Source organism: Anolis carolinensis, unplaced genomic scaffold, assembly GCF_035594765.1.
Source record: "Anolis carolinensis isolate JA03-04 unplaced genomic scaffold, rAnoCar3.1.pri scaffold_11, whole genome shotgun sequence".
Lineage (NCBI taxonomy): Eukaryota > Metazoa > Chordata > Lepidosauria > Squamata > Dactyloidae > Anolis > Anolis carolinensis.
In genome coordinates this window covers 14108548-14124553 of record NW_026943822.1, presented here as the reverse complement: position 1 = coordinate 14124553, position 16006 = coordinate 14108548, and the positions used below count along the sequence as shown (strand labels likewise).

At 41.1% G+C, this 16006-nt stretch overlaps 1 protein-coding gene across 4 annotated transcripts in view; it reads left to right on the top strand.

The window, feature by feature from the left end:
• adamtsl3 (ADAMTS like 3) overlaps nt 1-16006 on the top strand; it is a 175000-nt gene that overhangs the window by 88551 nt on the left and 70443 nt on the right. For all 4 annotated transcript variants that reach the window (XR_010000987.1, XM_062963560.1, XM_062963561.1 and 1 more), the window contains 7 exons: nt 1073-1230; nt 3839-3950; nt 4589-4727; nt 6790-6840; nt 10373-10577; nt 10985-11132; nt 12914-12998. Coding sequence is in view for 3 of the 4 variants with exons in the window: in XM_062963560.1 (XP_062819630.1) it covers nt 1073-1230; nt 3839-3950; nt 4589-4727; nt 6790-6840; nt 10373-10577; nt 10985-11132; nt 12914-12998 (898 nt within the window). In the remaining variant the exon portion in view is untranslated. The remainder of the gene's footprint in view (nt 1-1072; nt 1231-3838; nt 3951-4588; nt 4728-6789; nt 6841-10372; nt 10578-10984; nt 11133-12913; nt 12999-16006) is intronic.

The following is a 16006-nucleotide window of genomic DNA, read 5'->3' as shown; positions in this document are numbered from 1 at the left end:
GTTAGCCCCAGCTTCTGCCAACCCAGAAGTTCAAAAATATGCAAATGTGAGTGCATCAATAGGTACTGCTCCGGCGGGAAGGTAACACCTCTCCATGCAGTCATCCCACATGACCTTGGAGGAGTCTACGGACAATGCCGGCTCTTCGGCTTAGAAATGGAGATGAGCACCAACCCCCAGAGTCAGACACGACTGGACTTAATGTCTGGGGAAAACCTTGACCCTTGACCTTCACTACCACCAATTCCTCAATACTTTATTTCCCAGAACACCATACTTCGCCACAGCAACGCGTGGCCGGGCACAGCTAGTGTATTATATAACAAATCCTTTCAGCTCTCCCGTCAGACAACAACAGATCTGTGTTGTCGAAGACTTTCATGGCCAGAATCATTAGGTTGCTGTGAGTTTTTCGGGCTGTATGGCCATGTTCGGGCTCGGGCTGTGGCGCAGGCTGGAGAGCAGCTGCAATGAATCACTGCAATGAATCACTCTGACCAGGAGGTCACGAGTTCGAGGCCCGCTCGGAGCCTATGTTTGTCTTGTCTTTGTTCTATGTTAAAAGGCATTGAATGTTTGCCTATATGTGTAATGTGATCCGCCCTGAGTCCCCTTCGGGGTGAGAAGGGCGGAATATAAATGCTGTAAATAAATAAATAAATAAATAAATGTTGCAGAAGCATTCTCTCCTGACGTTTTGTCCACATCTATGGCAGGCATCCTCAGAGGTTGTGAGGTCTGTTGGAAACTAGGCAAGTGGGGTTTATGTATCTGTGGAATGTCTAGGGTGGGAGAAAGAACTTTTGTCTGTTTGAGGAAAATGTGAATGTTGTAACTGACCAGCTTGATTAACATTGAATGGCCTTGCAGCTTCAGAGCCTGGCTGCTTCCTGCCAACGCCTTCTAACAAAGGATCCCTCAGGCAGGTAGCAGCCAGTTACTTAGCTAGTTAGTTAGTTAGTTAGCTAGTAGTAGCTAGTCACTTCTTGCAACCTGTGTTCTGTATAAACAAATGTCCTTTTTGCCTTGTAAAATTCATTATAGCCCATAGTGTTCCTTTCTTACCTTTCAGTGATTGAGTCAAAGACATTGCAAGGAGACAGCGGGGAATACAGCTTTGGAGTCCCTGGAGTGTTCAACATTGAAAACAGCACAATTGAATTTCAGAAGGGCTTGGAAAGAGAAACAATCAAAATCCCAGGGCCCCTTGGAGCAGATTTTATCATAAAGGTAAGATGCATGTTTCACTCAGTAACATAGACCCCTTCCTTCCACACAGCTGTATAAAATCCACATTGTACTGGAATATATGGCAGTGTGGACTCAGATAACCCAGTTCAATGCAGATCTTGTGCATTATCTGCCTTGATATTCCGGGTTATATTGCTGTGTGGAAGGGTCCTTCCTCTTTCTTAACTATCTTGTTTTCTGTTGAGTTTGCTAACAAACGTACTTTCTGATATGATTCGAATGCATATTCACTTACTAACAACTTCCCACTGAAACCATTAAGTCTTACATTCTGAATAAATTAGTTGAGGATTGAGCTGGACTCATTCAAAGGCTTCCTATCTTGCCAGACCAAACCCCCTCTGCACTTTAAATTGGCTGTCCTATTCTTCTTCTTTAATACCTTAAATAACTCGGATAGTAAATTGTGCTGAACAATAGCGTCCTTTTTCTGCTCCAAGCAACTGCAATATATACTTTTGCAATGTGGTTAAGTATTGGGAGGGGGGGGGGGGGGTAACAGGTGGTCTATAAATGTAAGAGTATTAAGACATTGTAAACTATTGGCACCCTGCAGGCATTTCGACTGCATATTAACTTCACTTTCTGGGAATTACAAGGATAGGATCAAAGGACACTATTCCACCTGGACACAATAGACGTCGCTGTGTATGTGTCGGCATGCTTGGACATATTTACACACACATTTCTGAATCTTTCAGAAATTTTGGAAAGATCCAAAATATCCAATGGGCTAATCTAAGTAAAGGTAAAAGTTTTCCCCTGACATTAAGTCTAGTGGTGTCGAACTCTGGAGGTTGGTGCTCATCTCTATTTCTAAGCCGAAGAGCCGGCGTTGTCCGTAGACACCTCCAAGGTCATGTGGCCGGCATGACTGCATGGAGCGCCGTTACCTTCCTGCCGGAGCGATACCTATGGATCTACTCACATTTGCATGTTTTTGGACTGCTATGTTGGTAGAAGCTAAGGTTAACAGCAGGCGCTCATTCTGTTCCCAGGATTCGAACTGCCAATTTTTCAGTCAGCAAGTTCAGCACCTCAGCGGTGTAATATGCTGCACCATCAGGGGCTTGTCTACATGGCTAAAATTTAGGTACAAGATGTTCTTAATAATTCACTTGGAATCTGGTTTAGAAAACCTTGCCTTTCATAGCATTGGTTCAAGGTAGTCCAAGTGGTGTCAAACTGCAATAATTCTACAGTATACACCAGTGGTTCCCAACCTGTGGTCCATGGACCACCAATGCTCCACAAGAACTAGAATATGGTCCACGGCCTAACTGTTACTACACCATTGCAACCAGAGTGACTGATCTCGTGAAACCCTCTTATAGTACCGAGGCTTATTAAACATTATTATTATTATTATTATTATTATTATTATTATTAATTGTATGTCACAGCAAACAAGATAGATATGCTGGATTTCGTATCACAAAATCACAAGTCAAACACTTCCCAAGTGTCTAAGACTGTGTGATGTATTTTTGGATGATGCGTGCAGATCCCAGCAGGGTGGCCTTTTGGAGTTGGCAGATCGTGATTTTGTATTATTATTATTATTATTATTATTATTATTATTATTATTATTTGAAACACAACAAGATGAGTCCACAGCAGACACTCTGCTGGCTGTTGTACTGGATCACACGTCAGACACTTCCCAAGTGTCTAGGGCTGTGTGATGTATCGGCAAATAATGCGTGCAGATCCCAGTAAGGTGGCCTTCTGCAGCTGGCAGGTGGTAATTTTGTCAGCGCCCATTGTGTTTAAGTGCAGGCCAAGGTCTTTAGGCACTGCACCCAGTGTGCCGATCACCACTGGGACCACTTTGACTGGTTTGTGCCAGAGTCTTTGTAGTTCGATCTTTAAATCCTCATATCGTGTCAGCTTTTCCGGTTGTTTCTCCTTAATCCTGCCGTCACCTGGGATTGCGACATCAACAATCCGTACTTTGTCTTTTAACACGATCGTGAGGTCAGGAGTATTGTGCTCCAACACTCTGTCTGAATTCGGAAGTCCCAGAGTAGCTTGACATGTTCATTCTCTGCAACTTTTTCCAGCTTGTGATCCCACCAGTTCTTTGTTGCAGGCAGATGGTATTTGTTCCACAAATTATTATTATTAAATTATTATTAATTCACTTCTATCCTGCCTTTCTCCTGTGAGTGGGATTCAAAGTGGCATACAACATATAAAATTCAATACATCCTAAAAATAAAACATAATCAGTTAAAACATAGTTTTCTGTGGGTGAGCAGATGGCGACTGGATGGCATATGTTCTGTATCAGAAACTAGAGCTGATGTGGTCTATCCAGTGCAATTTTCTGAACCAAACCGAATCCAAAGTTGACCAAAAACTGATTCATAACCCTTTTGGTACTAATGTTGGAGAGTGGTCCTGTTGCGCCCCAAGCCAGGAAAACGCCTCTGTACTTAACTACCACACTCCAGTCCAAGTGAAATCAGTAAACATTGTTCAATAGTATTTTCTTTTATGTCATTTTGTGCATGAATTGTATGCTAACAAGCCGTATTGTGCTGCCACGGGATATACAAATGTGTTGTAACTGGACTCTCTTTAGACCAGGTATACAGCCCCGAAGGACAGCGTGGTTCAGTTCTTTTTCTATCAACCCATAAGTCATCAGTGGAGACAAACCGAGTTCTTCCCTTGCACTGTGACATGCGGAGGAGGTGAGTAATGGCTGCGGCTTGGGAGTGTGTACAGCTGTGGATTTTAAGTGGTGGATTTATAGCTTTCTAACTGTGCGCTTTATCAAAAATGTGCTATAAATTCATGCTGTGTGTAATATTAGGTCCTTCCTGATTTGCTTTACAAGAGAGACATTAAGAGAGAGAGAGAAAGTGGAATGCTAACATTTGCAGCCAGTTAAATTATCATGGATATGCTGGTGAATATTTTCCATGCAACAAAAATCGAGTTGTGCTTGTGTCAAGTATAAACTTGAAAGGTGGGTTGAGTACTTCATTTTATATGGTGTATTACTTGAGAGTGGTTCTCCATATATGCCTAATGTAGTGGCCCTGTCTATCTTAAAAAGTTCAGGCAAAATGTCAGGAGTGAATGCTACTGGAACATGGCCATACAGCCCGAAAAACTCACAGCAACCCACTGTTTGTATTGCTTTCTCCTTTCATTGATTGTCTTATTGAAATGCTTTGAACAAATTGTCTCCTCTAAACCTTGTATGTTTCTCTATAGCCCATCCCCAATGAAAATGTGGCGGGATGTCAAATCAGTTGCAAAAAGGAATTTGGGAAGGAAGAAATGCATTTCCTATTGGTTCACATTCTCTCACATCCCACTATAGGTTATCAGCTGAATTCTGCGGAGTGTGTCGATATCCGTTCAAAGCGTGTTGTGCCAGATCAGCAGTGCCATTACTACCCAGAAAACAAGAAACCAAAGCCAAAACTGAAAGAGTGCAACATGGATCCCTGTCCTTCAAGGTTTGCATCCCTAGTGTGTGTAAATGGATGATTGGTATTTAAGTTATGGCAGGCTCAATACTTTGTTTTAACTTATCAGATCTCCATCATTATTATGTGCAACGATATGCAGGCTGCAAGGGTCCTTGAGTACTGAAACCAGTGTTAGAAGTTAGAAGACAGTCGAGGCTTGAGTCTGTTTGAGTACAGAAGTCCGTGTCAGAGGTTAGAAAACAGCTGAGGCTTGAGCCTGTTTGAGTGCAGAAGCTGGTGTTACAAGTTAGAAAACAGCTGAGGCTTGAGCCTGTTTGAATGCAGAAACTGGTGTTACAAGTTAGAAAACAGCTGAGGCTTGAGCCTGTTTGAGTGCAGCAGCTGGTGTTACAAGTTAGAAAACAGCTGAGGCTTGAGCCTGTTTGAGTGCAGAAGCCAGTTGAGGCTTGAGTCTGTTTGAGTACAGAAGTCCGTGTTAGAGGTTAAAAAATAGCTGAGGCTTGAGCCTGTTTGAGTGCAGAAGCTGGTGTTACAAGTTAGAAAACAGCTGAAGCTTGAGTCTGTTTGAGCACAGAGGTCAGTGTTAGAAGTTAGAAGACAGTTGAGGCTTGAGTCTGTTTGAGTGCAGAAGCTGGTGTTACAAATTAGAAAACAGCTAAGGCTTGAGCCTGAGTACAGAAGCCAGTGTTAGACGTTAGAAGACAGTTGAGGCTTGAGCCTGTTTGAGTACAGAAGCCAGTGCTACAAGTTAGAAAATAGCTGAGGCTTGAGCCTGTTTGAGTACAGAAGCCAGTGTTAGAAGTTAGAAAACAGCTGAGGCTTGAGCCTGTTTGAGCACAGAAGTCAGTGTTAGAAGTTAGAAAACAGCTGAGGCTTGAGCCTGTTTGAGTACAAAAGCCAGTGTTAGACGTTAGAAGACAGTTGAGGCTTGCGTCTCTTTGAGTACAGAACCTTGTGTTAGAAGTTGAAGCTTGAGTATGTTTGAGTACAGAATCGGGTGTCAGAAGTTAGATGACAGGTGAGGCTTGAGTCTGTTTGAGTACAGAAGCCAATATTAGAAGTTAGAAGTCAGTTGAGGCTTGAATTTCTTGGAAGTAGACTGTTACAGTATTAAAGAAAGCTGTACAAAGCAATATCGTATCAAGATACTGTTAAAGATTATAAGTTAAAGATACAAACCGAAATGTTTTAAAGCTTAACCTGATAAGAAATGTACCTCTATATTTAAATACATGAAGTTGTGAGTAAAACAAGCATACTATTTTAAAGAAGTCTACTTGAATCTTTGTCTGCTGAGAGCATTGAATAGAAACAAGATATTTATGTGCCCAGTGTTCTTCCATTACTCAGTAAACTAAAGGAACACTCCTGAAACTCTGCTACCCAATAGGTTATGAACCTAACATCCAATAGTCCAATATATTTCAGCTAGGGCTTATAGAAATTAATGACAGTGATTTCAATGGCTACCCATTCAGTTCTTCTAGAATGCTCCATTGTGCAATGAGGACCTATGTGCAGTCTGAATTCAAAGCTTGGTATTCATACAGGACACAGGTGTCAGGGATTTCTTCTTTTACCTGCTTCAAAGGGTTATGCACTTTTATAAAACCAATAAATGCAATGAGAAGGAAAGATGCTTGGGGTGCAAAGACTACACGGTGTCGCTGTGAATTTCCCAGAGGCTGCTGCAGTGTGCACGGACTGTATTGAGTTGCATGGTGACATTTCAGGCTTTCTGGCTGTTGGGCTGTCTGGTGTGGTTTCCTGGCTCTCCTGAAGTATCTTAAAATAACACCGCAGTTATCTAGCCCAGAACCTCACATTAAAATGCCAGCTGGCAAAGCCAGAGACATAGCAAAGAAGGGAAAATAGGAAATGCTGTCAGAGGATTTCATTTCCTATAACTAAACTGTCCTGTTTCCTCCAATATCAGTGGAACTTAATCATTGATAGTAGGTCTAGATCCTCTGAATTTCAGAAGGACATTAGATGAACTGACCAGAGTATGCTTATATATTAATTTGTATGTCATGTAGAGAAATATATTCTGATGTCGGTAAATAATTATTTTTTGTTTAATTCACAGTGATGGGTTTAAAGAAATCATGCCCTATGATCACTTCCAGCCACTTCCTCGGTATGTATGACCTCTACGAGGATGAAACGAGCATTTTGCTCATAATATAATACACTAGCTGTACCCGACCACGAGTTGCTGTGGCTAGGACTTAATTTTTCTTTTCTTTTTGTTGTATGAACGTAGAGGCATGGATGAGAGGTTGTGCTGTCAATTTTCATGGTTGTGGGGTGTTTAGTTTAGTTGTTTTGTCCAGTGCCGTGATTCCATTACCTTTTTATATATATAGAAGAGCTGTGCCCAACCACGTGTTGCTGTGGCGAAGCATGAGGCCCCTTCTACACAGCTGGATAAAATGCACACTTAAGTGGATTATATGGCAGTGTGGAGTCAAGATAATCCAGTTCAAAGCAGATAATATAAGATTATAAATGGGTTATATAGCTGTGTGGAAGGGCCTTGAGTCTACACTGCCATATAATCCAGTTAAAATCAGATAATCTGTATTTTATAGGCAGTGTGGAAGAGGCCAGAGTGAGGCCTAACTCTGCCTGTCCCCTGGGCTGAGTGGGTTGCTAGGAGACCAAGTGGGTGGAGCTTAGCCTTCTAACTGGCAGCAATTGGATAAAAACAATTATTCCTCTCCCTCTAATTAGGACTTTATTTTTCTTTTTCTTTTTTTTTGTGTGAACGTAGAGGCATGGATGAGGGGTTGTGCTGCCAAGTTTAGTGTTTCTGGGATGTGTAGTTTTGTTGTTTTGTCCTAGGCCGAAATTTCATTACCCTTTTATATATATAGATTGTATTTGGAATTTTGTACCAAAATTCATATAAGCACCTATTTACCAAAACAGACTAAAAACTATTTGGCATAGATGGCAATGATGGACTGCTTGCATCACCATTGTTTTTAAATAAATATCGGTTATTAAATAAATATCTATTAAATAAATAGGATGATGTGGAGGTGGAGAACCTAAATGTGTTTGCATAGACATTGAAATATTTTGGAAAACTGCACTCACTTTCTTTTCACTTTTTTAATTTATTTTTTTCCTCCCTTCCCTGCCTCACATTTTGTTCACCCACTTTTGTTGTATCTGTACTCACAAGAAACAGATAAAAATTATATTGGGAAAAAAAAAGAAATATTTTGGAATGCATCCATGCATTTCTGGCTTGCTAGAGTGTTGACGAAACCATTCTTGACAGGCTCCAACTCTGGAAAGCATTTCTTGCACTGATTTGCCTACAGACCTTTTTGTCCCACCTGGAACGTGCTCTTGGGAACTTTAGACGTGGAGCCTATTTTTATATTAACAAGAGAAAGAAAAACAGCTGTAGAAATGTATGCTATAAACACTTCCAAGACTTGCATGTCATGCAGTGCCTTGGATTATGGCAGTCACCAGTCTATACACCACTAATGGCATTGGACAGTTAAATGTTCATTACATCCTGATAATGCTTTAAAGTCTTCAAAGTGCTTCATACGTATCACCTCAAACATCTGTACCATGCCAAGCAGGATTGTCAAAGCTTGTAAACAGCCATTACAAAATACACATGTTTACAAAATAAGTAAATAAAAGTTTCTTGAATAGAACATTTTTATCACTCCCAGATTGCAGGTGGAATAGGATGGTGGAAGACCCTTTACATTGAGAAAAATAGCCTGGCCAAGAATATTGACAATAGTCTGTTGTTTTCATCTCGGTTTGCATGTATAAAACAAATAAAAGATGGATTTATTATCTAATTATTGTTGGGGGTCTGTGATGCTGAACTGCTGACCTGAAGGTTGGCAGTTCAAATTTGTGGGACAGGGTGAGCTCCAACTGTTAGTCCTAGCTCCTGCCAACCTAGCAGTTCGAAAACATGCAAATGTGAGTAGATAAATAGGTATCGCTTCATTGGGAAAAGGCAAAAAGATGCTCCAAGCAGTCATGCCGGCCACATGACCAGGAGGTGTCTATGGATAACGCAGGCTCCTTGGCTTGGAAATGGAGAAAAGCACCTCTCCAGAGCCAGAGATGAGCACTGTCTCCAGAACTGGAAATGAAAGGAGAAGCCTTTGCCTTTGTCTGTGTGTTGGTGTCTCATTGTATTTCATTGTAACAAGGCACCGAATGTTTGCCTGTATCTGTTTATATGCTGTAATCTGCTCTGAGTCCCCTCAGGGAGAAGGGTAAATAAATTATTATTATTATTATTATTATTATTATTATTATTGATATAAAGACATGATATGACACAACAAATGAGATATATATGCTGGATTTCGTATCACAAAATCACAAGTCGAACACTTCCCAAGTGTCTAGGACTGTGTGATGTATTTTCGGATGATGCGTGCAGATCCCAGCAGGGTGGCCTTTTGCAGCTGACAGATCGTAATTTTGTCAATGCCTATAGTTTCCAAATGCCGGCTGAGATCTTTTGGCACGGCACCCAGTGTGCCCATCACCACCGGGACCACCTGCACTGGTTTCTGCCAGAGTCTTTGAAGTTCAATCTTGAGGTCCTGATAGCGGCTGAGTTTTTCCTGTTGCTTTTCATCAATGCGACTGTCACCTGGGATGGCGACATCAATGATCCAAACCTTGTTCTTTTCCACAACTGTGATGTCTGGTGTGTTGTGTTCCAGAACTTTGTCAGTCTGGATTTGGAAGTCCCACAGTATCTTTGCGTGCTCATTTTCCAATACTTTTGCAGGTTTGTGATCCCACCAGTTCTTTGCTGCTGGCAGGTGGTACTTGAGGCATAACTTCCAATGGATCATTTGGGCCACATAGTTGTGCCTCTGTTTGTAGTCTGTCTGTGCGATTTTCTTACAGCAGCTGAAGAGATGATCAATGGTTTCGACGGTTTCCTTGCACAGTCTGCATTTTGGGTCATCAGTTGATTTTTCGATCTTGGCCTGAATTGCCTTTGTTCTGATGGCTTGCTCCTGGGCTGCAAGGATCAGGCCTTCTGTCTCCTTCTTCAGGGTCCCATTTGTGAGCCAGAGCCAGGTCTTCTCTTTATCAGCTTTTCCTTCAGTTTTGTCAAGGAACTTTCCATGCAATGTTTTGTTGTGCCAGCTGTCAGCTCTAGTTTGTAGTGCGGTTTTCTTGTACTGATTGTTTGTCTGCTGTGTTTTGAGGAGTTTCTGATTTTTGACTTCAATCAAAGCCGGTTCTTCACTTTGCTTTACATATTCTGTCAGGGCATGTTCTTCTTCTTTGACTGCTTGTTTTACTTGCAAGAGTTCTCTGCCCCCTGATCTTCTAGGCAGATATAGCCGGTCAACATCACTGCGAGGGTGCAGGGAATGATGAATGGTCATGAGTTTTCTTGTTTTTCTGTCCAAATTGTCCAGTTCCACTTGTGTCCAGTTTATGATGCCAGCAGTATATCTTATAACAGGTATGGCCCAGGTGTTTATGGCCTTGATGGTGTTGCCTCCATTGAGCTTGCTTTTGAGAATTTTTATTCATTTATTTTTATTTATTTTTATTTTTATTTATTATTTTTATTATTCTGAGAATTGTTATTATTATTATTATTATTATTATTATTATTATTATTATACATTTTCTCATCCACCCAGCTGGGAACACAACCCATGGACTTCATGTTCTGTTTCATGTGGAGGTGGGATTCAGAGGAGAAGTTTTGTGTGTGTGGAGGAGACCATGCATGGAGAGGTCTTGCAAGTTGAGGAGTGGAAATGCATGTATGCCCCCAAACCAAAAACCATGCAAGCCTGCAACCTGTACGATTGCCCTAAATGGGTAGCTTTGGAATGGTCACAGGTAAGCTGTCTGGAAAAGAAGTTAAGTTTTTATTTTTCAAGGAGGATGGGGTTGGTGATGGACGGCAGTATTTCATATACTGAATGTGAAACTCCAAAGACTTCCAGCAAGAAAGAAAAGTGAGAGCCACCTAAAGAGAAATCATAAATGAGTTGGAATTTAATGGTTCTGGACTAGCTAAAACTGTTCTTCTTTGAGTACTTGAAAAAGAAGGTTGTAATTGCCAAGAGCCAACATGGTTTTCTCAGAAACAGGTCATATCAAACTAGCGATATGATGAAATAACAAAGTTGCATGTTTGCTAAATCAAGGAAATGATATGTATCTAATGCATCTTAAACTTCTGCATGAGCTCCTCACAGACACCTCTTTTAATTCTTTTTGTCTGGCTGGATCCTTTCCTGTAGTGTACTGTGACATGTGGCCGAGGATTACGTTATCGAGTAGTGTTGTGCATTGACCATCGTGGACAGCACACTGGTGGCTGCAACCCACAACTTAAGCTGCACATCAAAGAAGAGTGTATTGTGCCCGTTCCTTGTTACAAGCCCAAAGGTAACTTCAATGTGCTTACTGATTCGTATTGACTGAGCTGTGTCCATTGGAAACCCTTACATCAAAGTGGTGTCAAACTGCATTAAATCTTCAGTGTAAATGCACACCAAGACTCCTAGATCCCTTTCACACATACTGTTGTCAAGCCAGGCGTCACCCATGTTATACATACTCCTTCATTTCATTATTTCTGTATAATTTTGGACCTGTTGAAATTCATTTTATTAGTTTAGGAAGCTCTCCAATTTGTTGTTCTTTTTTATTGTCCTGATTTTAGGCAGATTTTGTTCATTCTCATGGTTTCCTACTTTTTGTTGAAATTGTCCACGTGCTTGTGGGTTTCAATGGCTTCTCTGTGTAGTAAATAAAGTAGTAGTAAGTAAATAAAGTAAATAAAGGACAGTAAATAAAGAACACAGGGGAATTCAAGAGAGGAAGCAATCAGGGCCAGCTAATACCTCCCAACAAAGGATTCCCCCAGGCAGGAAGCAGCCAGGTTTGAAGCTGCAAGACTATTCAATGCTAATCAAGGTACCCAGTTGCAGCACTCACACTTCTCTCAGCCTTAAGTGTTTACCTAGATTTAAGCCATGAATATTTTCGCATTCATGTTTTTTAATTGAAATTGCTGTGTTTTATCTATGATGTATTTTTTTTTAATTTAATGGAAGTTGTTTTGTATTTGTATTTGTACTCTCTGGAAAACGCCCTGAGTCCCTTCGGGGAGATAGAGCGATATATAAATAAAGTTTTTATTTTTTATTTTTTAATTATTATTATTTTATTATGACACAGCAAACAAGATAGATATGCTGAATTTTGTATCACAAAATCACAAGTTGAACACTTCCCAAGTGTCTAGGACTGTGTGATGTATTTTCAGATGATGTGTGCAGATCCCAGTAGGGTGGCCTTTTGCAGTTGGCAGATTGTGATTTTGTCAATGGCTGTTGTTTCCAAATGCCGGCTGAGATCTTTTGGCATGGCACCCAAAGTACCGATCACCACCGGGACCACTGCACTGGTTTCTACCAGAGTCTTTGAAGTTCGATCTTGAGGTCCTGATAGTGGCTGAGTTTTTCCTGTTGTTTTTCGTCAATGCGACTGTCACCTGGGATGGCGACATCAATGATCCAAACCTTTTTCTTTTCCACAACTGTGATGTCTGGTGTGTTGTGTTCCAGAACTTTGTCAGTCTGGATTTGGAAGTCCCACAGTATCTTTGCGTGCTCATTTTCCAATACTTTTGCAGGTTTGTGATCCCACCAGTTCTTTGCTGCTGGAAGGTGGTACTTGAGGCATAAGTTCCAATGAATCATTTGGGCCACATGGTTGTGCCTCTGTTTGTAGTCTGTCTGTGCGATTTTCTTACAGCAGCTGAGGATATGATCAATGGTTTCGTCAGTTTCCTTGCACAGTCTGCATTTGGGGTCATCAGCTGATTTTTTGATCTTGGCCTTAATTGCATTTGTTCTGATGGCTTGCTCCTTGTTGTTGTTGTTGTTGTTGATGTTATTATTATTATTATTATTATTATTATTATTATTATTATTATTATATAGTGCTCCTCTCTCTCCATTCCTGTTTGGCCTGTTTCTATGAAATAGGTTATATCTAATGCCACATTCCAATCATGATGATTTTAGTGGTATGTATTATATCACATTTGCTTTGTTGTATGAAGAGTTTAAATCCGTCTTATTTATTTCCTGTGCTCTGCGCATTGGACTGTTGGGGCTAAAATATTTTGTATCCACTGTATGTGCCTTTCCCTTTTCCAGAGAAGAGCCCTGTTGAAGCGAAGGTCCCTTGGTTCAAGCAAGCGCACGAAGTGGAGGAGATCAGGACTGTGTCTGAAGAGCCAATGTAAGTCTGTCATTTCCCTCCACCCACCCTGAGTATATATAAGCTGCAGATGCATTCTCCTGACTCTTTGTAAAGATTTCTATACCCTGCCAAGTCATCTGGCATTTGAATTTTCTTGGGCTGGGTCTGTCCTTGCAGCTCAGGTTCTTCCAAACAGTTCTCTTGGAGTGACGCAAATGCAGCCAGAGCCAAAATGGCTTTGAGTTATGCTTTTCAGAAACGCTGTCAATGATTTTCAGCTATACAAATGCTTGTCTTTCACAAGGTATTTTGCTGGGTGAGCTGAGTTCTGGAATGACTTAAAATTGACAACTAGTTTTTTTCTCCCCGCTGAGGGTAATGTGTGTGTATGAAGTGTGATAGCTTTAACATTTGTAACCATAAAACCTAAATTTTCCTCTCTTTTGCTCTTGGTGTACCAGAAGCATTGCAGTTAGAATTGATTGATGTTTTACTTTGACGCACTTTGTGTGAATGTGTGCCTTTTGCATGTGGGTGAGCTATGCCTCTTCCTTTAAAAGTGGGACCTAGTCAAACTGACACATCCCTTTGTTTCCTCCGGAATGGATGTGCGATATATGTAGGTCTATCTCTGAAGGATATTGTTGCACCCCAGGCCTGAAGCTCCTTATGACCATAGATAGCACCACACAAGAGTCCAGACTAAAGGCAAACAGTTTATTGCAAAAACACACCATAAAAAGCAGGGAAATAAGGTGTAGAATCCAAACAGTCAGCAATCAATTGTCTCTTGTAAATCCAAAAGCAAGACATTCCAAAGATAGGGTTGTTGTATGTCTTTCGGGCTGTGTGGCCATGTTCCAGAAGTATTCTCTCCTGACGTTTCGCCCACATCTATGGCAGGCATCCTCAGGTTGTGAGGTATGGATAAACTATGTAAGGAAAGGAAAGAATATATCAGTGTAGAGTCCAGGGTGTTGCAAGAGTCCTTTGTCACTGGGAAGCCAGCATTAATGTTTCAGCATTAATTAATTAACTAATTAGCATTGGAAAGGTTTTGTCTCTTGCCTGAGGGCATCCTTTGTTCAGTCATTAGCTGTCCTCTGCCCTCAGAGTGTTGGTTCCCATCTATTGTTTTGATTTTAGAGTTTTGTAATACTGGTAGCCAGATTTTGTTCATTTTCATGGTTTCTTCCTTTCTGTTGAAGTTGTCCACATGCTTGTGGATTTCAATGGCTTCTCTGTGTAGTCTGACATGATAGTTGTTGGAGTGGTCCAGCATTTCTGTGTTCTCAAATAATATCGTGTGTCCAGGCTGGTTCATCAAGTGCTCTGCTATGGCTGATTTCTCTGGTTGAATTAGTCTGCAGTGCCTTTCATGTTCTTTGACTCTTGTTTGGGCATTGCTGCATTTGGTGGTCCCTATGTAGACTTGTCCACAGCTGCATGGTATCCGGTAGACTCCTGCAGAAGAGAGAGGATCCCTCTTGTCCTTCGCTGACCGTAGCATTTGTTGGATTTTCTTTGTGGGTCTGTAGATAGTTTGTAGGTTGTGCTTCTTCATTAGTTTGCCTATGCAGTCAGTGGTTCCCTTGATGTATGGTAAGAACACCTTTCCTCTGGGTGGATCTTTGTCTTGACTCACATGGCTTGTTCTTGGCCTTGCAGCTCTTCTGATGTCTGTGGTGGAGTCTCCATTGGCCTAAACTGGGCTCTACAGGCTGTTGTGACTGTTGCTGAGCTACAACAGATATTCAGAAATTTCCATTGGTCCAGAACGAAGTAGCTAGAGTATTTAAGATTGCCCATGTGGATACTGAATGTATGAGACCATTTCAGATTGTCCGAAGATGTCCTTCTCTGTATCCTACCACCTTGCCAGGTTGCTTGGTGGGGACAATTGAAGGGGCTTTCTTGGGAGATGCTCCCAGAATTTGGACCCTCCTCCCTGTTCTGAAGATGAGAGTATTTCCTTGCGTATTGCTTTTGACTTGATTGTGTGATCCGCAACGTTGGCTTGAAATACACAATCAAGCCGGAGCTGTTTTCAGCCTACAATCCTAAATCCAGGCTTCGGTCTGACAGAGATTGTAACAGTTCCCTTTTTGGAGTACAATACCTAGAATACCCTAGTTACCGTGGCCGTCAACATGCTACCCTGTTTCCCCTAAAATAAGACATCCCCAGAAAATAAGACCTAGTAGAGGTTTTGCTGAATTGCTAAATATAAGACCTCCCCCGAAAGTAAGACCTAGCAAAGTTTTTGTTTGGAAGCATGCAGGATCGGTAAATGTACATGCCATAGATTGTTGTACATGGAAATAAAGGTAGTAACAAGAAATAATAATAATAATATTATAATAACTTTATTCTTGTATCCCACCTCCATCTCCCAGAAGGGACTCAGGGCAGCTTACACAGGGATAAGCCCAACAACAACATAAATTTACATACGAACAGATATTTAAAACAGTAATTTAAAAACAGTATAGCGATAAAATATAATATAGAAATTTTTAAAAAATTCAACCATAAATGTGAATTCTTCTTTTTGGAAAAATAAGACATCCCCTGAAAATAAGACCTAGTGCCTCTTTGGGAGCAAAAATTAATATAAGACACTGTCTTGTTTTCAGGAAAACAGGGTAGTTGGAAGGGATAGTCTTGGAACGTGTTGTAAACAAAGAGGGACAAGCCAAGGTGTGTCCGTTTTAGAGCCATGTTACAACAACTGCACCAGTTACTAGTTTAATTTCCTAATGCTATTCAAAGTGCTGGTGATTATCCTTAAAGACGTGAATGGTCCAGGCATGGGCAAACTTTGGCCGTCTGGGTGTTTTGGACTTCAACTCACACAATTCCTAACAGCCGAAAGGCTGTTAGGAATTGTGGGAGTTGAAGCCCAAAACACCCAGACGGCCAAAGTTTGCCCATGCCTGGTTTAGACTTTTCTTTGAGCGGAGCAAAACCTTCACAGCATTTATTGGGAGAGACATTATAGGAGGAAAGGATTTTTCAGGGTGGGAAAAGGAGATTTTGCAGGCCAG